General features: G+C 44.5%; 1 protein-coding gene across 1 annotated transcript; it reads left to right on the forward strand.

The window, feature by feature from the left end:
- Positions 1-7,740: 7,740 nt before the first annotated feature.
- hck (HCK proto-oncogene, Src family tyrosine kinase) lies at positions 7,741-24,559 on the forward strand. The gene is made up of 13 exons (XM_039011335.1): positions 7,741-7,973; positions 11,807-11,937; positions 13,717-13,756; positions 14,175-14,271; positions 14,433-14,528; positions 18,355-18,458; positions 18,548-18,697; positions 19,348-19,500; positions 20,609-20,791; positions 20,956-21,032; positions 22,506-22,659; positions 23,003-23,134; positions 23,279-24,559. Exons 2-13 carry the CDS (start codon positions 11,818-11,820, stop codon positions 23,479-23,481), a joined length of 1,509 nt encoding a protein of 502 aa, XP_038867263.1. The 5' UTR covers positions 7,741-7,973; positions 11,807-11,817; the 3' UTR covers positions 23,482-24,559.
- Positions 24,560-25,222: the final 663 nt, after the last annotated feature.

Below are 25,222 nucleotides of genomic sequence, written 5' to 3' on the forward strand. Positions count from 1 at the left end.
ACCCTTCTCCCCCAATTGCTCAGTTTGGCCGGGCGGCCAGCTCTAGAAAGAGTCTTGGTGGTTCCAAACTTCTTCCATTTAAGAATGGTGGAGGGCTCTGTGTTCTTGGGGATCTTCAATGCTGCGGACATTCTTTGGTACCCTTCCCCAGATCTGTGCCTCGACACAATCCTGTCTCGGAGCTCTACGGACAATTCCTTCAACCTCATAGCTTGGTTTTTGCTCTGACATCCACTGTTAACTGTGGGACCTTATATAGACAGGTGTGGGCCTTTCCAAATCATGTTCAATCAATTGAATTTACCACAGGTGGACTCCAATCAAGTTGTAGAAACATCTCAAGGACGATCAATGGAAACAGGACGCACCTGAGCTCAATTTCGAGTCTCATAGCAAAGCGTCTGAAAACTTTTGTAAATAAGGTATTTCTGTGTTTAGTTTTTTTTATACATTTGCAAAAATGTCTATAAACCTGTTTTCGCTTTGTCATTATGGGGTATTGTGTGTAGATTGCTGAGGATTTAAAAAAAAAAAAAAGTGTAATCCATTTTAGAATAAGTCTGTAACAAAACACAATGTTGAAAAAGTCAAGGGGTCTGAATACTTTCCGAAGGCACTGTATATATGTTAATAATTTTATATGATGGGAATATTTCAGATTTTCAAACATTTTGGACTAGATTCACAGTAACACACATGAAGTACCATAGACAGTACTATACATACAGTACCAATCAAAATTTTGGACACACCTACTCATTCAAGGGTTTTTCTTTATTTTTACTAATTTCTTCGTTAGTGCAGACATCAAAACTATGAAATAACACATATGGAATCATGTAGTATCCAAAAAAAGTGTTAAACAAATCAAAATATATAAAGTAGCAAGCCGTTGCCTAGATGACACCTTTGCACACTCTTGGCATTCTCTCAACCAGCTTCAACTGGAATGCTTTTCCTACAGTCTTGAAGGAGTTTCCACATATGCTGAGCACTTGTTGGTTGCTTTCCTTCACTCTGCGTTCCAACTCATCCCAAACCATCTCAATTGGGTTGAGGTCAGGTGATTGTGGAGGCCAGGTCATCTGATGCAGCACTCCATCATTCTCCTTCTTGGTCATATAGCCACTACACAGCCTGGAGGTGTGTGTTGGGTCATTGTCCTGTTGAAAAACAAATGATACTCCCACTAAGCACAAACCAGATGGGATGGCATATCGCTGCAGAATGCTGTGGTAGCCATGCTGGTTAAGTGTGACTTGAGATCTGAATAAATCACCAACACTGTCACCAGCAAAGCATCCCCACACCATCACACCTCCTCCTCCATGCTTCACGGTAAGAACCACACATGCAGAGATCATCCGTTCACCTACTTTGCGTCTCACATAGACACGGCGGTTAGAACCAAAAATCTCACATTTGGACTCATCAGACCTAAGGATAGATTTCCACCCCTATCTTCTGTACACCACCCCTATCTTGTCACAACACAACTGATTGGCTCAAATGCATTAAGAAGGAAAGAAATTCCACAAATTAACTTTTAACAAGGCACACCTGTTAATTGAAATACATTCCAGGTGACTTCCTCGTGAAGCTGGTTGAGAAAATGTGTGCAAAACTGTCATCAAGGCAAAGGCTACTTTGAAGAATCCAAAATATAAAATATATTTTGATTTGTTTAACACTTTTTTTGGTTACTACATGATTCCATATGTGTTATTTCATAGTTTTGATGTCTTCACTGTTATTCCACAATGTAGAAAATAGTAAAAATAAAGAAAAACCTTTGAATGAGTAGGTGTGTCCAAACTTTTGACTGCTACTGTAGAATTATAGATATACAACGGAAGGGCTTTCTATACCCCATAAACAAGGAGATCAGAGATCCTAGACATCCAAGATTACCCCTGGTGTTTCTCAACCAGCCCACGTTCCCTCCTCTGTGATCCCAAAGTTCACCTTTGGCGTTACTTGATTTGTATACAGGCAGCCTACACACATAATTGCATGAGTAATTATTAAAGGTATATCTGTATCACACAGGTGAAGTTCCTCGTTCTCCAGTCTAGTTTGCATATGGAGGGCCCACGCTGGCTAGCAGCTTCTGTATTGGAAGAAAAGAGTCATTGTGTTACTGTCACGTGGACAATACTGACCCGTTTTAAATCTCTCTGTTACCATCCTCATCCTAGCAGGAATGTCTGTAAGTAGATGTGTTATACTGAGACTATAAAGATTCAAGAAGAGGGAGATGAAGAAGATCAACGAGAGAAAGCTATAGGAGAGAGAAAGAGAGAGAGAGTGTTTTTCACATTGTTTGTAACTTATTTTGTACATAATGTTGCTGCTAACGTCTCTTATGACCGAAAATAGCTTCTGGACATCAGAACAGCGAATACTCATGTCGAACTGGGCGAAGATTTTGTCCTTGTAACGGCAGTCTAAGTCGTCCTCCTCCTCAGACGAGGAGAGGCGAGAAGGATCTGAGGACCAATGTGCAGCGTGGTAATTTTCCATTATTTAATTAACACAAAACAAGACACTATACAAAATGACAAAACAAACTAACCGTCACAGTCCTAGCTGGTGCAGACAAAACACAAAGACAGGAAACAACCACCCACAATCCCCAACACAAAACAAGCCACCTATATATGATTCTCAATCAGGGACAACGATTGACAGCTGCCTCTGATTGAGAACCATATTAGGCTGGACACAGAAACAGACGAACTAGACACACAACATAGAATTCCCACCCAGCTCACGCCCTGACCAACACTAAACAAGCAAAACACATAAGAACTCTGGTCAGGACGTTACAGTACCCCCCTCCTGAGGTGCGGACTCCGAACGCACCCCTAAAACTCAAGAGGAGGGTCTGGGTGGGCATCTGTCCGCGGTGGCGGCTCCGGCGCAGGACGAGGACACCACTCCACCACTGTCTTTGTCCCCCTCCTTAGCGTCCTTTGAGGGGCGACCCTCGCCCACGACCTTGGCCTAAGAATCCTCCCCAAGGCCCCCACATGATTTAGGAGGTAGCTCAGGACAGAGAGGTAGCTCAGGACAGAGAGGTAGCTCAGGACAGAGAGGTAGCTCAGGACAGAGAGGTAGCTCAGGACAGAGAGGTAGCTCAGGACAGAGAGGTAGCTCAGGACAGAGAGGTAGCTCAGGACAGAGAGATAGCTCAGGACAGAGAGGTAGCTCTGGACTAATGGCAGCTCCGGACTGAGTGGCAGCTCCGGACTGAGTGGCAGCTCCGAACTGAGTGGCAGCTCCGGACTGAGTGGCAGCTCCGGACTGAGTGGCAGCTCATGACTGAGTGGCAGCTCATGACTGGCTCATGACTGTAGGGCAGCTCATGACTGTAGGGCAGCTCATGACTGTAGGGCAGCTCATGACTGTAGGGCAGCTCATGACTGGAAGGCAGCTCATGACTGGAGGGCAGCTCATGACTGGAGGGCAGCTCATGACTGGAGTGCAGCTCATGACTGGAAGGCAGCTCATGACTGGAGGGCAGCTCATGACTGGAGGGCAGCTCTGGCAGCTCCTGACTGGCTGGCGGCTCTGGCAGCTCCTGACTGGCTGGCGGCTCTGGCAGCTCCTGACTGGCTGGCGGCTCTGGCAGCTCCTGACTGGCTGGCGGCTCTGGCAGCTCCTGACTGGCTGGCGGCTCTGGCAGCTCCTGACTGGCTGGCGGCTCTGGCAGCTCCTGACTGGCGGACGGCTCTAGCGGCTCCTGACTGACGGATGGCTCAGATGGCGCTGGGCAGACGGATGGCTCAGATGGCGCTGGGCAGACGGATGGCTCAGATGGCGCTGGGCAGACGGATGGCTCAGATGGCGCTGGGCAGACGGATGGCTCAGATGGCGCTGGGCAGACAGATGGCTCAGATGGCGCTGGGCAGACGGATGGCTCAGATGGCGCTGGGCAGACGGATGGCTCAGATGGCGCTGGGCAGACGAGCAGTGCAGGCAGCTCAGACGGCGCTGGGCAGACGAGCAGTGCAGGCGGCGTTGGGCAGACGGCCGACTCTGACTTGCTGAGGCGCACAGTAGGCCTGGTGCGTGGTGCCGGAACTGGTGGTACCGGACTGGAGACACGCACCTCAAGGCTAGTGCGGGGAGCAGGAACAGGGCACACTGGACTCTCAAAGCGCACTATAGGCCTGGTGCGTGGTACCGGCACTGGTGGTACCGGGCTGAGGGCACGCACCTCAGGGCGAGTGCGGGGAGAAGGAACAGTGCGTACAGGGCTCTGGAGACGCACAGGAGGCTTGATGCGTGGTGCCGGAACTGGAGGCACTGGGCTGGAGACACGCACCACAGGGAGAGTGCGTGGAGGAGGAACAGGGCTCTGGAGACGCACTGGAAGCCTGGTGCGTGGTGCAGGCACTGGTGGTACTGGGCTGGGGCGGGAAGGTGGTGCCGGATATACCGGACCGTGCAGGCGTACTGGCTCCCTTGAGCACTGAGCCTGCCCAACCTTACCTGGTTGAATGCTCCCCATAGCCCGTCCAGTGCGGGGAGGTGGAATAACCCGCACTGGGCTGTGTTGGTGAACCGGGGACACCATTCGTAAGGCTGGTGCCATGTACACCGGCCCGAGGAGACGTACCTGAGGCCAGATATGTTGAGCCGGCTTCATGGCACTTGGCTCAATGCTCAATCTAGCCTGCCCAGTGCGGGGAGGTGGAACAACCCGCACCGGGCTATGCACACGTACAGGAGACACCGTGCGCTCTTCCGCATAACACGGTGTCTGCCCGTACTCCCGCTCTCCACGGTAAGCATGGGAAGTGGGCGCAGGTTTCCTACCTGCCTTCGCCAAACTACCCTTTAGCCCCCCCCCCCCCCCCCCCCCCCCCCCAAGACATTTTTGGGGTTTCTTCACGGGCTTCCAGCCACGCTTCTGTGCTGCCTCCTCATACCACCGCTCCTGGGCTTTAGCTGCCTCCATCTCTTCCCGAGAGCAGCGATATTCTCCAATGTGAGCCCAGTGTCCTTTACCCTCCAGAATTTCCTCCCATGTCCAGGATTCCTGTGTAGTGGGTCGCTGCTGCTGCTGCTGCCCGTACTCACGCTGCTTGGTCCGAGTTTGGTGGGTGGTTCTGTAACGGCAGTCTAAGTCGTCCTCCTCCTCAGACGAGGAGAGGCGAGAAGGATCTGAGGACCAATGTGCAGCGTGGTAATTTTCCATTATTTAATTAACACAAAACAAGACACTATACAAAATGACAAAACAAACTAACCGTCACAGTCCTAGCTGGTGCAGACAAAACACAAAGACAGGAAACAACCACCCACAATCCCCAACACAAAACAAGCCACCTATATATGATTCTCAATCAGGGACAACGATTGACAGCTGCCTCTGATTGAGAACCATATTAGGCTGGACACAGAAACAGACGAACTAGACACACAACATAGAATTCCCACCCAGCTCACGTCCTGACCAACACTAAACAAGCAAAACACATAAGAACTCTGGTCAGGACGTTACAGTCCTTAAGAATTCCGAAGCGAAGGATATATTGCCTGTCCGATACCAGGCCCAAATCCCCATCATTTGCGTGAAGAAAAGACGGAAATACAGGGGGTGGAGATCGGGGTGCCTTGTGAGAATTCGTCGGCGAGTGGGTGACCCGCCTCTACCATCCGTACTATTGGCCAACGTGCAATCACTGGAGAATAGACTGGATGATCTCCGTCCGATACTATCCTACCAACTGGAGATTAAGAACTATAATATTTTATATTTCACCAAGTTGTGGCTGAACGAGATCAGAGACCTGGCAGTGAGCAAGACAAGGGAGCTGATTGTGGACTACAGGAAAAGGAGGGACGAACACACCCACATTCACATAGACAGGGCTGTAGTGGAACGGGTCGAGAGTTTCAAGTTCCTTGGTATCCACATCACCTACACACTATCATGGTCCAAACACACCAAGACAGTGGTGAAGAGGGCTGTCTTGGCCCTAAAATGATTTGGCATGGGTCCCCAGATCCTCAAAAAGTTAAACAGCTGCACCATAGAGAGCATCCTGACCGGTTGCATCACCGCCTGGTATGGCAACTGCTTGGCATCCGACAGTAAGGCACTACAGAGGGTAGTGGGTACAGCCCAGTACATCACTGGGGACAAGCTTCCTGCCATCCAGGACCTATTTACTAGGCGGTGTCAGAGGAAGGCCCAAATTGTCAAAGACTCCACTTTCCCAAGTCATTGACTGTTCTCTCTGCTACCGCACGGCAAGCGGTACCGGAGCGCCAAGTCTGGGTTCAAAGACTCCTTAACAGCTTCTACCCCCAAGCCATAAGACTGCTGAACAATTAATCAAATGGCCACCTGAACGATTAATCTAATGCCCCACCCCCCCCTCTTGTTTTTACTCTGCTGCTACTCGTTGTTATCTATGCATTGTCACTTTACCCCTACCTATATGTACAAATTACTTCGACTAACCTGTACCCACGCACATTGATTGGGTACCGGTACCCCCTGTATATAGCCTTGTTATTGTTATTTTGTTGTGTTACTTTTATTCGATTTTTTACATTAGTTTATTTAGTAAATATTTTCTTAACTCTATTTCTTGAACTGCATTGTTGTTTAAGGGCTTGTAAGTAAGCATTTCACGGTAAGGTCTACTACACCTGTTGTATTCGGCGCATGTGACAAATATCATTTGATTTGATTTGAGTGAAAGATAGATGAGATTAAAAGTGAAGCGAGAACAGTTAGTAGTGTAGATCTTTGTCAGGTTAGAAAGGGATATCGTTTAAACATTGACAAGACTTACTCAAGCAGAAAAACCTGTCCAGACCCCTAGCAATCCCAACATTTGGTTAAGGTTTAGTTGTATTTTGTATACGTCAGCTAAAAGCTGTATAAAGCTGTTTTATTGTATAAAGTATAAAGAACAACAAATCTGTACATTAAAGGGAGTGTAAGGGATGGTGTGTGATCGGGGAGTTGAAGCAGATCTGATAGCATTGAGATTGCAGGAAGTGTTGATGGAGATGATCAGCTGAGTATGGGCATTCACTCATACATTTCTGAGTCCAGAGCCTTGCCCCATCTAAGACCCTCCTTTTCCCTCTCTTTTTCAAGCTGTGGCTCAGAGGACATTGGTCTTTAATCCTGACATTTGATTAAGGATTAGTTCAAGAGCCGGAGGATTTTTTTTTGAATGTCCTGACCTAGCCCGATACGCCCACACCACCCTGCTCCATCCATGTCCTCGGTGACTGTGGGATGTTGTCTGTGAGACTCGTTGAGCATGCTGTTAGGGCTAAAGGCTAATAAAACGCTGTTCACATGTCATTCGGGATCTCATTTCAGCATATATATCCCATTTTTTTGTTTAGAAAGATTAAGGTTATTGAGAATTGATACAGCAGTTATGTGCCATTTCTTACAGCAGGTAACAAAACAAGCTGTAGAAATGTAGAGTAACTTTAATAATCAAGACAACTTTTCCAATTCAAAGCACAAAAATAGTTTCATAGACAGAGATAAGCTATAGGCTACAGTATATTTTAAATTGAATTTATTTTCAAGAAAGATAGCGTGTATTTTTGTTTCTTATGTGTATTTTTAACGGTCCATATTCAGACCATCTCGAGACTTACTTACTCCGCTACTTTCCGGAAGAGTACAAAAAAAAAAAAACATCTGCCCTCAAAGATATCCGTGTCTTCATTGATGTGACAGTGCCAGTGACACAGTCAGAGAGAAAGTTCCTCATCTACAGTTAGATGCGAGCCGACGCACTAACTTCCTCGTATACAACTAAAACAGGACTTTCTATCGGAATTGTTATCACGAGTCGGGATGGAGGAGCGGACATAAAATAAAAAAAATTAAAAAGTGCTTTTCTAAAGAAAACAAATAATTCAGGGTTAGAAGACCAGATAGCCATATAGCGGCCAAGGATTATACAGCTGGTTGGAACGAGGTAATTCCCTCTCATTTTTTTCTTCTAGACCACGAAGGTGAATATGTATAACTCACTGATATTCATAAACAATATGCATTTCTTAAAGAATAAAATAAAAGGACGAACAGATGGATGTTTTCTTAAACGGTTCCCATCTGGGTCATTCAGTGGTATTATGAAAATTGCGCATTAAAGGGATTTATGACCGTGTTATTATGTAGACTATATTACGGTGTTTGCTATTGGTTTATGTATGTAATCCCTACACTGATGATAGTTGAGAAACTACAGAATTATAATGTTCACATAAATGGTGGTAAAGGTGAAATGTATTTTAACTGTTTCTTAATTTTACAAATATATATGTATGTCTTTACTGTCTGTCCATTTTAGCTCCGAAATGTTGAGACATAGCCTATTTCTTTTCCATTTTGCTGAGCCCTCTGTCTCTCGCTTCTTTTTGCCTAGGCTAATGTAAAGAGGAACCAAAAGTTACTGCTTATCCTACTGATTCAACACCGCATACGATATTCACATTGTGTATTCACAGGTGCAACACCTACCTATTCATGGCTTGTAATCTATTTATTGAGGGAAAACACAATCTTAGAAAAAAATGGGTTTGAAAAAGGGTTATTCGGCTGTCCCCCATAGGAGAACCCTTTTTGGTTCCAGGTAGAACTCTTTTTGTTTCCATGTAGAACCCTTTGTGTAAAGGTTTCTACATGGAACTCAAAAAAGGTTCTACCTGGAAACAAAACGGTTTTACTTGGAACCAAAAAGGGTTCCTCAAAGGGTTCTCCTATGGGGACAGCGGAATAACTCCTTCAGGATATTTTTTCTAAGAGTGTAGTAATGGTGCGTTTTGTTTTTTTAAAGTAAACACCATAATAATTGATTAACCTACTATTTTTTATCAATGCTAATCTGGCATGGATATCTGATGAGTCAATCTACTCAATATTTAAGACACAATTTGCTTCATAGCACATTATGATTGCATCAACTTGTGCTGGAAAGCCTCACATTTCCTCACATTTACGCTGACAATAGTTCCTATAGTTTTATCAGTGTTTCTCTAGTTTCTACTTCAGGAAACAGGAAGTCAATACTTAATGTTGGAGAAGCCTATCAGAGAACCTCATGCCATACTGCCACTCTCCTAATTGCAGAGACAAATCCTCCCAATGCAAAGAGTCCTGTGTGTATGGTGCTTGGGGACATGGCATTGCAGTGTGTGTGCGTGCGAGGTGAGCAGGGGAGGTTTAGCAGTGCAGTTTTTCCTTTTCACATGGTGTCCAGTCCCAGTTTCAGCCGCCCGCCGCCCTGCCCTGCGTCAGATGCCATGATAGCAGTTAGGGCCAGAGGCACACATGACGCAGGGCTTCCACAGCTCACTAGATTTACATCTGTGGGCAATATGGGTGTGTTGGAGACAGACAGGCAGACAGACAGACACTCCCAGAGACCTGAGGAGGATGGTTGAAGGGGGTATTAGGGGTTGATTTGTTCAAGAGACTGCAGGAGAGATGGATGGAGAGGACAAGGATAAGCGTGTATGGTCTGGGCTTCACCTCCAGTTAGCTTCCTCTGTACAGGAAGTGCATGCCATGTGTGTCATGGCTTTATTAGATTAATGGAGGATGAAGTGATCGATATGAGTCTGAGGAGGTTTGTAAACGGATGAGAATCTTTGGACTACATGGCGGGCTGACACTTTATCATGATGCAGCATTGATAGGCAAGAAGAAATGTCTTCTCCTGAGATTCAGGGGTGTGGCTTCCTATAGGCTACCTGTAATTTGGGAGAACTGACATAATGATAAACTGAACCTTTTCCATTCACAATAACCATACACATTCTTGTGTTGGTTCACATTCACAATAACCATACACATTCTTGTGGTGGTTCACATTCACAATAACCATACACATTCTTGTGTTGGTTCACATTCACAATAACCATACACATTCTTGTGTTGGTTCACATTCACAATAACCATACACATTCTTGTGGTGGTTCACATTCACAATAACCATACACATTCTTGTGTTGGTTCACATTCACAATAACCATACACATTCTTGTGTTGGTTCACATTCACAATAACCATACACATTCTTGTGTTGGTTCACATTCACAATAACCATACACATTCTTGTGTTTTATTTAAAATAAAATAAAATTGTGGTGGTGGTGTTTGAGTGTACTATATAAGTGAAACATTTTTGAGTATAGGAAATCAGTTTTCATTTTGCCTCCAGCATCTTCACTAATCAGTTTTTTGGGGTGTGCATTATCTGCCTGTGAACTGTGGAAATGAAAACTGTGTAAGCATAAACAGGTCTTCTGGAAGTTAAACTTAAACTGATCTTCCTGTAAAAGCTGACAGATCAAGCGAAGAGGAACACCATTGAAATGGAAAAGGGAAGTGAATATTTACACCATTATTTTTGACCAAGTGGTTGTCTGCAGATAGATACAGCCATTTTGTTTTGACCAGTTAAGTTGACTAAGAACACATGCTCATTTACAGCCAACGCCCTGAGGAATAGTTACCAAGGGAGAGGAGAGGCGCCTGAATTAGCCAATTGGTAGCTTTGCGTAACTGTTTAAAGTGAAACATTCTCCATGACTATGTCATGAGATATATGGCTGTAATCCAGCAGCACTCCTCCACATCCTAAAAGACTGAGTGCAGTAAAATGTGTTCAGGGCCCATATTCACAAAGTGTCTCAGAGTACTGACCTAGGGTCAGTTTTCCCTTTTAGATTATAATGAATATGATTATATGGACACGGGGAAATATGATACTAGATCAGCTCTCTACGAGAAGCTAACCTCTATGATGACTTCAGTCACATTTTCTTCTGTTAGGTTACAGTAATAGCTCTCAGATGCTTTGTCTCTCTCGCTCTCGCTCGCTCGCTCTCTCTCTGTCTCTGTCTCTCTCTGATAAACATCACTTCCTTCTCTCAGTTTTAAAAGTAGAATTTTGAAAGTGTTCTATGAACAGTGGTGTTAGTAGTTTGCCTTAGTCACAGTAATTCATGCCAGATTTATCCTATAAGGTGTCAACGACATACACTGACTCATCCATGCTAATATAACAGTGTTGTTCCCATCCCTCTCCTTGCCCCAACCTGGGATCGAACCAGCAACCCTCTAAACACATCAATAACTGCCTCCCACTTAGCATCATTACCTATCGCTCCACGAAAGCCACAAGCTACTTCAAGGTCTTGGGGCGATTGACGTCACGGATTGAAACGCTACTAGCGCCCACCAATAACTACAGTAGCTAGCCTTTTCACACCGGTTACACTCAGGCTGTGGTGAAGGTCTAATCCCACTGTAACTTAAAGGTCTCTCTATCTCTCTCCTACTCTCACTCTTTGAATAGTCCAGTTCCTCTGTTTATGTTAACACAGATGAACCAGAAAATGACAGTCCTGTCTCTGTCACACAGACAAAGCTCTGTTCAATCAGAAGAATTCCCCCTTTCTCTAATGTCCCTTTTTTAAATATTTTACACATACCATATTGACTCCACCCACAGATCATATGACTCCACCTACAACGCTACTAAGTTGTTGTTTTATTTGAAAAACAAAGAGTTCTTCATGCCACCTCTGCTGTCCCAAAGGCGTGGCTGGGTGTCGCTGATTTGGTGTCGCTCTGGTGATTAGGAAGACTTCTAGAATTGTTTGCTTCCAAAAAGCTGTGTAACATGTAGACCTGTGTGGGAAACCGTTGCTCTTAAGATGTAATGAAAGTAAACCCAAACAGTAGCTTACAGTAAATTACATTGTATTCTGACTGATATTTTTTTAAATAACACATTTTTAGGTTCTTCCACCATGGGCTGCGTGGGGTCCAAGGAGCAGCAGGATCCCAGCAGCAAAGGAGTGAATGATGACACTCTGAGCCGGACTCAGCCAGCCCACTATGTCAAAGACCCCACCACTGGGACCAAGGCTGTGAGTGAAAACCTGGGCGTGATGATGGTGATGATGATGATGGTGATGATATGGTGATGATGATGATGATGATGATGGTGTTGATGGTGATATGGTGATGATGATGATGGTGGTGATGATGATGGTGATATGGTGATGATGGTGATGATGATAATGGTGGTGATGATGGTGATGATGGTGATGATGGTGATGATGGTGATGGTGGTGATGGTGATGGTGGTGATGGTGATGATGGTGATAATGATGGTGGTGGTGATGATGATGGTGGTGATGATGATGGTGATGGTGATGGTGGTGATGATGATGGTGGTGATGATGATGATGGTGATGGTGATGATGGTGATGATGGTGATAATGATGGTGGTGGTGATGATGATGGTGGTGATGATGATGGTGATGATGATGATGGTGATGGTGATGGTGGTGATGATGATGATGGTTGTGGTGATGATGATGGTGGTGATGATGATGATGATGATGGTGGTGATGGTGATGATGGTGATAATGGTGGTGGTGGTGATGATGATGGTGATGATGATGATGATGGTGGTGATGGTGATGATGGTGATGGTGATGGTGGTGATGATGATGATGGTTGTGGTGATGATGATGATGGTGGTGATGGTGGTGATGGTGATGGTGGTGATGATGATGATGGTTGTGGTGATGATGATGATGGTGGTGATGGTGATGATGGTGGTGGTGGTGATGATGATGGTGATATGGTGATGATGGTGATGATGATAATGGTGGTGATGATGGTGATGATGGTGATGATGGTGATGGTGATGATAATGGTGGTGATGATGGTGATGATGGTGGTGATGGTGTTGATGGTGATGGTTGTGGTGATGATGATGATGGTGGTGGTGATGGTGATGGTGATGATGGTGATGGTGATGGTGGGGATGGTGATGATGGTGATGATGACAATGAGGATGGTGATGATGGTGATGAGAAATCGAAAAAAGATCAGTAGGGGACATGGTCATTGAAAGGGAAATTCTAATGAGTTATATTTGTCATTGTCACTGAGACAACATAGTGAAAAGTAACGTGTTAGGCTCCCTCCCGACTATGCACAGAGTATTGATATTTGAGGTACATTACCCAAATAAGTAATGTTCTAACTAGTTGTTGCTTTGCATAACTGCTAGACTCTCCTCTGTTGCCAAATGCACAGTAAGTGACTGATCTGTAAGTCGGTTTCCTTGAGTGTCTCTGGGGTGGTCAATACTTCCTGTGTGTTTACAGTAAAGTAACTGTAAGCGCTGACATTCTGAATGAGGAAGGGGAAGTAACATCCAATGAATGCAGAAATTCATTTTGTGATCATTGTTTGAACAGACATTGAATTTGCATGTACATTTCAGTCATTTTGCAGTCACTCTCATCCAGAGTGACTTACAGTTAATGCGTCCATAGCTAGGTGAGGACAACCACATATCACAGTCATAGTAAGGAAATGTTTTCCTCAATAAAGCAGCTCTCCAGAAAAGTCAGTGCTAGTGAGAAAAGAGAAAAGACAAGTGTGAGCATTAGTGCAACAAAGGCAAGGATGTTGTTTTAAAAAAAAAAAAGATTAGAATATTTTCGGGGGAAGGTGTCTCTCCTCTCTTTCTGTTTCTACATTCCTATTTTCTATCCGTCTATCTCACTTTGACTTCATCTGTCATTTGACCAGTCATTTTCTTCTCTGTTTGTGTTCACTTTCTCCCAGCTTCTATACTACATTTCCTATGGTTCTCCTCGACTTCAATCTCTTTCTGTCTTTCACAGAATAGAACCATCTCCTCTGGCCCTTCAGTCCCCTCTGATGGTGAGTATGACACAGAAAAGTTAAAGTTGCTCACTTGAATTTGTGATGTAGGAACTATCACAGTGCTCAGCTGTATTTCTAGCAGCGACACTACATAGTGTCAGCGTCAACTAGCAAACGGTTCGTTGTCATGTAGTTATAGACTATGGCTGAGGCCACATATGAAAGTGAAAGAGGGGAGAGAGCGTGTAGGTTGAGATAGCCCCCACCACAGATGATCTCTCCACTGCTATACCAATAAAGCAGCCAGACAGGAAGTGACCTAGGCAAAGCCCTATTGTATGTAAGAATTGCACGTGATGTCACCCACAAACACAAAGTCTCTCTTTGTCATATGTGTGCATGCATTTGATTTATTTTGATACACACACACACGCGCACACACACACGCTTACATTCTCTGCCCCTCCCCCTCCAGGTCCTGAGAGCATTGCTATTGCTCTGTATGACTATGAGGGTATAAATGATGGAGACCTGGGCTTCAAGAAGGGAGACAAGCTTAAAATCTTACAGGAGTGAGTGTCTCTGACAATTATACATAAACATGACGCATTCATACCCCATACAGAGCACTGTATACAATACCTATAATACCTATTCCCCCACCTCTCACAATCGGTGTCTGTCTGTCTGTCTGTCCGTCTCTCTCTCTCTGTCCGTCTCTCTCTTTCTGTAGGTCTGGAGAATGGTGGAGAGCCCAGTCAATCAGCACAGGCCAGGAAGGCTTCATCCCCAGTAACTATGTAGCCATAGACAGCCTTGAAACCGAAGAGTAAGTATGTTCAAGTCAAGCAAATGAAATCAAACTTTATTAGTCACAATGCGCCGAATACAGCAGGTGTAGACCTTACAGTGAAATGCTTACTTACGAGCCCCTTAACCAACACTGCAGTTAAAAAAAAAAACACGGATAAGAATAAGAAATAAAAGTAAAGAGCAGCAGTAAAATAACAATAGCGAGACTATATATACAGAGTCAATGTGCGGTGGCACCAGTTAGTTGAGATAATATGTACATGTAGGTAGAGCTATTAAAGTGACTATGCAGATGATGATAACAACAGAGAGTAGTAGCGGTGTAAAAGAGGGGGGGGGGGGGGGTAACGCAAATAGTCTGGTTAGCCATTTGACAAGGTGTTCAGGAGTCTTATGGCTTGGGGGTAGAAGCTGTTTAGAAGCCTCTTGGACCTAGACTTGGCGCTCCGGTACTACTTGCCGTGCGGTAGCAGAGAGAACATTCTATGACTAGGGTGGCTGGAGTATTTGACAATTTTTAGGGCCTTCCTCTGACACCGCCTGGTATAGAGGTCCTGAACGGCAGGAAGCTTGGCCCCAGTGATGTACTGGGCCGTTCGCACTACCCTCTGTAGTGCCTTGCGGTTGGAGGCCGAGCAGTTGCCATACCAGGCAGTGATGCAACCAGTCAGGATGCTTTCGATGGTGCAGCTGTAGAACTTTTTGAGGATCTGAGGACCCATGCCAAAACTTTTCAGTCTCCTGAGGGGGAATAGGTTTTGTCGTGCCCTCTTCACAACTGTCTTGGTGTGCTTGGACCATGTTAGTTTGTTGGTGATGTGGACACCAAGGAACTTGAAGCTCTCAACCTGCTCCACTGCAGCTCCATCGATAAGAATGGGGGCGTGCTCGGTCCTCTATTTCCTGTAGTCCACAATCATCTCCTTTATCTTGATCACGTTGAGGGAGAGATTGTTGTCCTGGCACCACACGACCAGGTCTCTGACCTCCTCCCTATAGGCTGTCTCACCGTTGTCGGTGATCAGGCCTACCACTGTTGTCTCATCGGCAAACTTAATGATGGTGTTGGAGTCATGCCTGGCCGTGCAGTCATGAGTGAACAGGGAGTACAAGAGGGTACTGAGCACGCACCCCTGAGGGGCCCCTGTGTTGAGGATCAGTGTGGCGGATGTGTTGTTACCTACCCTTACCAACTGGGGCGGCACGTCAGGAAGTCCAGGATCCAGTTGCACAGGGAGGTGTTTAGTCCCAGGGTCCTAAGCTTATTGATGAGCTTTAAGGGCACTATTGTGTTGAACTCTGAGCTGTAGTCAATGAATAACATTCTCACATAAGTGTTCCTTTTGTCCAGGTGGGAAAGGGTGTGCAATAGAGTGCAATAGAGATTGCATCATCTGTGGATCTGTTGGGGCGGTTTCTGGGATAATGGTGTTGATGTGAGCCATGACCAGCCTTTCGAAGCACTTCATGGCTACAGACGTGAGTGCTACTTGTCGGTAGTCATTTAGGCAGGTTACCTTAGTGTTCATGGGCACAGGCACTATGGTGGTCTGCTTAAAAAATGTTGGTATTACAGACTCGGACAGGGAGAGGTTGAAAATGTCAGTGAAGACACTTGCCAGTTGGTCAGCGCATGCTCGCAGTACACGTCCTGGTTATCCGTCTGGCCCTGTGTCCTTGTGAATGTTGACCTGTTTAAAGGTCTTACTCACATCAGCTGCGGAGAGCGTGATCACGCAGTCTTCCAGAACAGCTGGTGCTCTCATGCATGTTTCAGTGTTATTTGCCTCGAAGCGAGCATAGAAGTAGTTTAGCTCGTCTGGTAGGCTTGTGTCACTGGGCAGCTCTCGGCTGTGCTTCCCTTTGTATTCTGTAATGGTTTGTAAGCCCTGCCACACCCGACGAGCGTCAGAGCCGGTGTAGTACGATTTGATCTTAGTCCTGTATTGACGCTTTGCCTGTTTGATGGTTCGTCGGAGGGCATAGCGGGATTTCTTATAAGCTTCCGGGTTAGAGTCCAGCTCCTTTAGTGCGGATGTTTCCTGTTATCCATGGCTTCTGGTTGGGATATGTACATACGGTCACTGTGGAGACGATGTCATCGATGCACTTATTGATGAAGCCAATGACTGATGTGGTGTACTCCTCAATGCCATCAGAGGAATCCCGGAACATATTCCTGTGCTAGCAAAACAGTCCTGTAGCTTAGCATCTGCTTCATCTGACCACTTTTTTATTGATCTAGTCACTGGTGCTTCCTGCTTTAATTTTTGCTTGTAAGCAGGAATCGGGAGGATACAATTATGGTCAGATTTGCCAAATGGAGGGTGAGGGAGAGCTTTGTATGCGTCTCTGTGTGTGGAGAAAAGGTGGTCTAGAGTTTTTTTTCCTCTGGTTGCACATTTAACATGCTGATAGAAATTTGGTAAAACAGATTTAAGTTTCCCTGCATTAAAGTCCCCGGCTACTAGGAGCACCGCCTCTGGGTGAGCGTTTTCTTGTTTGCTTTTGGCGGAATACAGCTCATTCAATGCTGTCTTAGTGCCAGCCTCTGACTGTGGTGGTATGTAAAGAGCTACGAAAAATACAGATGAAAACTCTCTAGGTAGGTAGTGTGGTCTACAGTTTATCATGAGGTATTCTACCTCAGGCGAGCAATAGCTCAAGACTTCCTTAGATATCATGCACCAGCTGTTATTTACAAAAATACATAGTCCGCCGCCCCTTGTCTTACCAGACGCCGCTGTTCTATCCTGCCGGTGCAGCGTATAACCAGCCAGCTGTATGTTGTTAATGTCGTCGTTCAGCCACGACTCCGTGAAGCATAAGATGTTACAGTTTTGAATGTCCCGTTGGTAGTTTAATCTTCCGTGTAGGTCATCTATTTTATTATCCAAAGACTGCAAGTTTGCTAGCAGAATGGAAGGAAGTGGAGGTTTATTCGATCGCAAACGAATTCTCAGAAGGCAGCCCGCCCTCTGGCCCCTTTTTCTCCACCTCCTCTTCACGCAAATCACGGGGATCTGGGCCTATTCCTGAGAAAGCAGTATATCGTTCGGGTCGTCCTCGTCAGACTCGCTAAAGGAAAAAAAGTATTCTGCTAGTCCGTGGAGAGTAATCGCAGTCCTGATGTCCAGAAGTTATTTTCGGTCATAAGAGACGGTAGCGGCAACATTATGTAAAAAATAAGTAAAAAAATAAGTTACAGGGCCTCCCGAGTGGCGCAGTCGTCTAAGGCACTGCATCGCAGTGCTAGCTGTGCCACCAGAAACTCTGGGTTCGAGCCCAGGCTCTGTCGCAGCCGGCCGTGACCGGGAGGTCCATGGGGCGACGCACAATTGGCCTAGAGTGGTTAGGGAGTGTTTGGCCGGTAGGGATATCCTTGTCTCATCGCGCACTAGCGACTCTTGTGGTGGGCTGGGCGTAGTGCATGCTGCCCAGGTCACTAGGTACACAGTGTTTTCTCCGACACATTGGTGCGGCTCGCTTCCGGGTTGGATGCGCTCTGTGTTAAGAAGCAGTGCGGCTTGGTTGGGTTGTGTTTCGGAGGACGCATGGCTCTCGACCTTCGTCTCTCCCGAGACCTTACGGGAGTTGTAGAGATGAGACAAGATAGTAACTACTAACAATTGGATACCATGAAATTGGGGAGAAAAAGAGGGTAAAATTAAAAAAATAATAATAATAAATAAACAAAAAATTGTTACAAACAACGCAAATAAACAAACAAAAAACCACAACCGGTAGGGGGCACATAAAATGTTCTCCAGTGTACTGTGTGAGACATTTGTGAGTAGAGCTGCTCAAAGGAATCAGTCTAATATAACTTTCCCCTCCTTCAGGTGGTTCTTTAAAGGAGTGAGCAGGAAAGATGCAGAGAGGCAGCTGCTGGCATCAGGAAACAAAATGGGATCGTTTATGATCCGTGACAGTGAGACCACCAAGGGTGAGCAAGTTCAAAAGCTCTTATACATTATACACATTATACAAGCGCACTTTTAGACTATAGCAAGCCGTGTCTCCTTCCTGCTACAGGCAGTTACTCACTATCCGTGAGGGACAGTGATTCCCAATCAGGAGAAACAGTCAAGCATTACAAGATCCGTACGCTGGACAACGGTGGTTTCTACATCTCCCCACGCATCACCTTCACCACTCTGCAGGAACTGGTCAGCCATTATAAAAGTGAGTGCCAACAGCACGGCCTTCCACAACACACTAGAGAAGGGCTATTTCAATCTTATTAACCTGAGACAGTGTTTCCCAATCCTGGTCCTGGGGACCCCAAGGGGTGCACATTTTAGTTTTTTGCCCTAGCGCTACACAGCTGATTAAAATAATCAACAAATCATCAAGCTTTGATTATTTAAATCAGGCGTGTAATGCTAGGGAAAAACTCCAAAAGGTTCACCCCTTGAGGTCCCCAGGACCAGGATGAATAAACACTGCCCTACGAGGTCCGGAGTACTGCTGGTTTTCTGTTCTACATGATCATTACTTGCACCCACCTGGTGTCCCAGGTCTAAATCAGTCTCCGATTAGAGGCAGAAGAGTGAAACTTGCTCTGAGGTCCAGACTTGAATTTGAAAGCACTAGTGCCAACTGCCGCTAAAGTTGATAGTGGATGTTGGAGATAACAGCCCCGTCTGCTGGCTGCCTGTTCTGAATACGGACACATTGTGTATTTAGCCTCCAGCAGTACTGACTTCCTATGGGTTTATTCATGTGTGTTATGTACAGTTCAATGATACATTCAGCTAATGGTATTTCATGTCCTGTATGATTCAGAGCTTTGTGTGTGGATGTCATACTGGATGTGTTTGTATTTACTACAGAGCTGGGAGACGGTCTGTGCCAGGCCTTGACCAGCCCCTGCCTCAGTCCCAAGCCCCAGAAGCCCTGGGAGAAGGATGCCTGGGAGATTCCTCGGGAGTCCCTCAAAATGGACAGGAGGCTCGGGGCTGGCCAGTTCGGAGAAGTCTGGATGGGTGAGCTCCATGTCATTTAAAGCTTCTATTCTGTCATTCTGACAAGGTTATGTTTGGACCAATACTGGGAGATCAGTATGAGTTTTTATGTTGTTTATTTAACCTTTATTTAACTAGGCAAGTCAGTTAAGAACAAATTCTTATTTACAATGACGGCCTACCCCGGACAACACTGGGCCAATTGTGCGCCGCCCTTTGGGACTCCCAATCACAGCCGGATGTGATACAGCCTGGATTCAAACCAGGGACTGTAGTGACACCTCTTGCACGGAGATGCAGTGCCTTAGACCGCTGCACCATTCGGGAGTTTTATATGTATTCTGAAAACATTCTTGCTTTGTGGAGCATTGAACTGAGGTAACATTAGGTAATGTGGTTTGTCTTTGTGGAGCATTGAACTGAGGTAACATTAGGTAATGTGGTTTGTCTGTGGAGCATTGTACTGAGGTAACATAGGTAATGTGGTTTGTCTTTGTGGAGCATTGAACTGAGGTAACATAGGTAATGTGGTTTGTCTTTGTGGAGCATTGAACTGAGGTAACATAGGTCATGTGGTTTGTCTTTGTGGAGCATTGAACTGAGGTAACATAGGTCATGTGGTTTGTCTTTGTGGAGCATTGAACTGAGGTAACATAGGTAATGTGGTTTGTCTTTGTGGGGCATTGAACTGAGGTAACATAGGTAATGTGGTTTGTCTTTGTGGAGCATTGAACTGAGGTAAGATAGGTAATGTGGTTTGTCTTTGTGGAGCATTGAACTGAGGTAACATAGGTAATGTGGTTTGTCTTTGTGGAGCATTGAACTGAGGTAACATAGGTAATGTGGTTTGCCTTTGTGGAGCATTGAACTGAGGTAACATAGGTAATGTGGTTTGTCTTTGTGGAGCATTGTACTGAGGTAACATAGGTAATGTGGTTTGTCTTTGTGGAGCATTGAACTGAGGTAACATTAGGTAATGTGGTTTGTCTTTGTGGAGCATTGTACTGAGGTAACATAGGTAATGTGGTTTGTCTTTGTGGAGCATTGAACTGAGGTAACATAGGTAATGTGGTTTGTCTTTGTGGAGCATTGAACTGAGGTAACATAGGTAATGTGGTTTGTGCTGTAGCTACATACAACAAGCACACCAAGGTGGCAGTGAAGACCATGAAGCCTGGCACCATGTCAGTGGAGGCCTTCCTGGACGAGGCCAACCTGATGAAGGCCCTGCAGCACGACAAGCTGGTCCGCCTGAACGCCGTGGTAACTAAAGAGGAACCCATCTACATCATCACAGAGTACATGGAAAAGGGTGTGTGTACACCACAGTTTGACATTTTGTTTACATTTACATAACCGCACGTCAGTGTATTTCTGTCACTGACTGTTTTTCTGTGTGTGTGCATTTCTGTGTTTGTTTGTGTGCGTGTGTGTGTGTTTGTGCTTGTGTGTGTGTGCGCGTGTGTGTGTGTTTAGGCAGTTTGCTGGACTTCTTGAAGAGTGATGAAGGGAATCGTGTTCAGCTCCCCAAACTCATTGATTTCTCAGCGCAGGTGAGATTCAGTTATGTCAAAATTAAACTGTCAGTCTGGATTTTTTTTCTAATTGTATGGTTTTATATTCTTCCAGTCTTCTACTGTGGTAGAAGGGAAAATAAAACCAAAGAAAAGGGAGGATGCTTTGATCTGGTTATACCCAGTTACTGACAATATCAAGCCACTAATTTGAATACTCTTCTGTTTCATGCCTTTGTTCTAGAGTACATGTTTTTCCTATTGTGGGCAGCATTTCAATATTCAAATCCTGTCTTTAGCTTGGCAGAAGGTGTGTGGCAGAATGTGTTTGTAAACCAAATTCTTCATGCCAATGTTTGCTGTTCTACAATATTGTGATGTGAAATTATTTTTGACAGTATTAGATGCAACACAATCCAACATTTCAGTTTTGAATCCTGATCATACAGTATTTCCATGTGTATACCTGTTGCTACAGATATCGGGAGGCGATGAGGAACTTATGAACAGAAAAGCAGAACTTATGAACAGAAAAGCAGAACTTATGAACGCATGTGCATGTTTATGGCATCTGTTGTATGTAGTGAGGTGAGGTGTGAGAATAAAACAAAATGGAAAGATATTGAAATGGAATACGAGGAGTCGATTTACAAAAAGAGAGAGAAAGGATCATTTAAAGAGAAGGGAACAGGAAGACAGATTGGTCTGTTCAGATTTAAATCTCCTATGATAGATTTAGTTGTGTTCAATTATTCCACTGAGATTGGTACACAGATAAGGCTTATCTAGTTGCAATAGAAATGTAAAGGTCATTTGAGATTGAGCTGACATATGTCCAGTCTTTACCGTGAATGCAGTCTCCATGAATGCCGGAACATTGCCTTTAAATTTCAATAGCTTTATAGCGCTGAACTTTAGCGATGTGGATTGAATACGTCAGTCAGTTTGTGTCTATATACATGTGTGAGAGAGATGGAAAAGAGAAAGAACGATCGAAGGAGTGTGAGAGTGTGAGAGAGAGTGTGAGAGAGAGAGAGAGAGAGAGAGAGAGAGAGAGAGAGAGAGAGAGAGAGAGAGAGAGAGAGAGAGAGAGAGAGAGAGAGAGAGAGAGAGAGAGAGAGAGAGAGAGAGAGAGAGAGAGAGAGAGAGAGAGAGAGAGAGAAAAAAGCCTGATGGTAGTTGTAAGTTTAAAATGGGCCCAGTATGGAAGGGAAATATTGTCTGGTATCAGAGTAATCAGTGGTCGTAAATGACACGATTGGCAAATTGAAAGTACTTTATCTTTATTACTATAGCTATCATTATCATTATTTTAATGACTGATTATTTTATTATCCCGTAGCAGAACCTTAGAGGAGGCTTTAGAAACTATACTTGAAAACAATAGATATATTGCACAATAAATCATTGAGAGCACTTGGGACATGAATTAATAGAAGCACCCATGCAACTGCTTCTGGTGTGACGCCTTTCCTGTTGTCTGCGGACATCCAACCATGTCTTTGTCCATAGATTGCAGAAGGTATGGCCTACATTGAGCAGAGGAACTATATCCACCGGGACCTGCGAGCCGCCAACATACTCGTGTCCAAGGCTCTGGTGTGCAAGATCGCTGACTTTGGCCTCGCCCGAATCATTGAGGACAATGAGTACACAGCCAGGGAGGGTAAGATCAGCATCTAGCAGTATCCACTTGGGGGATATGTATCTGTGTCACATAAGGGGATTCAACTGACTGTGACATGACAGCTGAGTTAACCAATAATAGTACGGTAGAGTACAGTGGTTTGGAATTAGAATTAGAGAACGAGGGAAGTCAGAGTTGGAACAAGGAACTGTGAGATACTGTATCAGAGGGAGAGATATCATTGTGTCAGAGGGAAGTGTGAATGAGTGACATGGTTTAAATAGAAAACACTATGTTGAGACAAGCTGCTGTAATATCTTTTCAGTGACAGCAGGGTGCAGCAGACATACAGTAAGAAAGCACTACTGTTGTTCCCTAACAGGAGCAAAGTTCCCCATCAAGTGGACGGCCCCAGAGGCAATCAACTACGGCTCCTTCACCATCAAATCAGACGTCTGGTCCTTTGGCATCCTACTGACAGAGATCATCAGCTATGGACGCACACCATATCCAGGTCTGAGGACCTGAATGAGAACATGCCTTCTGCTGTACTTGTACTGTACTGTATGTTCAGTGAATGATGAACGAAATGAATAAAGTGTCAAATTCACCCTCTCGCCCTATAATGATGCGCTTCTGTGCTGGCTCTGTCGTCTAGGGATGACGAACCCAGAAGTGATCCGCTCCCTGGAGAGAGGCTACCGCATGCAGCGCACCGACAGCTGTCCCAAGGAGCTCTATGACGTCATGTTGGAGTGCTGGAAGAACAAGCCTGAGGACCGTCCAACCTTTGAGTATCTTCAGAGTGTCCTGGAGGATTTCTACACTGCAACGGAGAGCCAGTACCAGCAGCAGCCTTGAGCCAGACAGAAAAATCCAGGCAGATACATAGCATCCTCTCATGTACCTGAATAGAGTAGCCTACAGACAAACCAACAGAGAAAAAACAGGTTTTTAGATGGTTTCCTTATGAAATATGGCATTTACTGTAGCTTTATGAATGATGACCTAACAAATGAATTACAGCGATTCATGACATGGCTGACTGTGACGGGTTTCAGAATTGTACTTGATTTAAATATATGAGTGGCCAGAAATAAAAAAAAACGAGCCACATTTTAGCCTTTTTGATTATGAATTTCCTATGTATATGCCCAGTTCATATATTGGAAAAGGCCATTTATATTCTGCCATAGACCATTGAAACTATAATTCACTGAATAAGCACTGGAGTGCAACAGTATAATCTAGAATAATTCACTTATAAAACTATTTTTGCCTATGTGGTAACGGTCTTAATTTATTTTATCGGAGAGTAGCCTACTTGTTTGTCAATCCTCTATACTATATCTATATGTAGGCAACACAAGGGAGTGATGTGATGTGACATTTTTACACGAGTACAATTAGATGTTGTTGCTTGCATGTTTTTTTTTTGTGGGTTTTTTCTATGTAGGCCACTGTTATCATTTGTCTAAAATGGCTGAAGAATTTGTGCATTGAGGTAACAATTGACTGCACAGACATTGAATGTTGAATACGGGATATATGTTTTCATATGAATAATGCATTTCTTAACCAAATGCTTTTTGATATTTTCTTATAGATGCGTGTAAGTGCAATGACTTAAAGGTTGTGTTGAATAAAAGGAATGAATAAAATCCTATTGTCATTCTAGCCTACGTCAAATTTAACATGATGATCTGCAATTTTTTTGTAAAAGTAAAGACAAAATCTGTCAGATTTTTCAATGTATGAATGATGATATGAAAGAGATTTGATCAGATTTTTCACTGTATGCATGACGATATGAAAAAGATTGTATCTGTTTTTTTAACAACCTGCTTGAAGTCAAACAAGCATGACTTAATAATTATTATTTTTTTACAAAAAAATCTACATACAAACACATTTTGAACAGATGTACACTGAACAAAAATATAAACACAACATGTAAAGTGTTGGTCCCATGTTTCATGAGCTGAAATTAAAGATCCCTGAAATGTTCCATATGCACAAAAAGCTTATTTCTCTCAATTTAAAAAATGTGTTTACATCCTTGTTAGTGAGCATTTCTCCTTTGCCAATATAATGGTATGGGCAGGCATAAACTACAGAAAACGAACACAATTACATTTTAACAATGGCATTTTGAATGCACAGAGATACTGTGACGAGCTCCTGAGGCCCGTTGTAGCCAATTGGTTAGAGGTGGCAGGTAGCCTAATGGTTAGAGCATTTGGCCAGTAACCGAAAGGTTGCTAGATTGAATCCCTGAGCTGACAAGGTAAAAATCTGTTGTTCTGCCCCTGAACAAGGCAGTTAACCCACTGTTCCTAGGCTGACATTGTAAATAAGAATTTGTTCTTAACTGACTTGCCTAGTTAAATATATAAAATAAAATTGTCATGCCATTCATCTGCCACCATAACCTCATGTTCCACCATGATAATGCAAGGATCTGTACACATTTCCTGGAAGCTAAACATGTCCCAGTTGTTCCATGGCCTGCATATTCACCAGACATGTCACCCATTGAGCATGTTTGGGATGCTCTGGATCAACATGTATGACAGTGTGTTCCACTTCCAGCCAATATCCA

This window comes from Salvelinus namaycush, chromosome 16 (genome assembly GCF_016432855.1).
Source record: "Salvelinus namaycush isolate Seneca chromosome 16, SaNama_1.0, whole genome shotgun sequence".
NCBI lineage: Eukaryota > Metazoa > Chordata > Actinopteri > Salmoniformes > Salmonidae > Salvelinus > Salvelinus namaycush.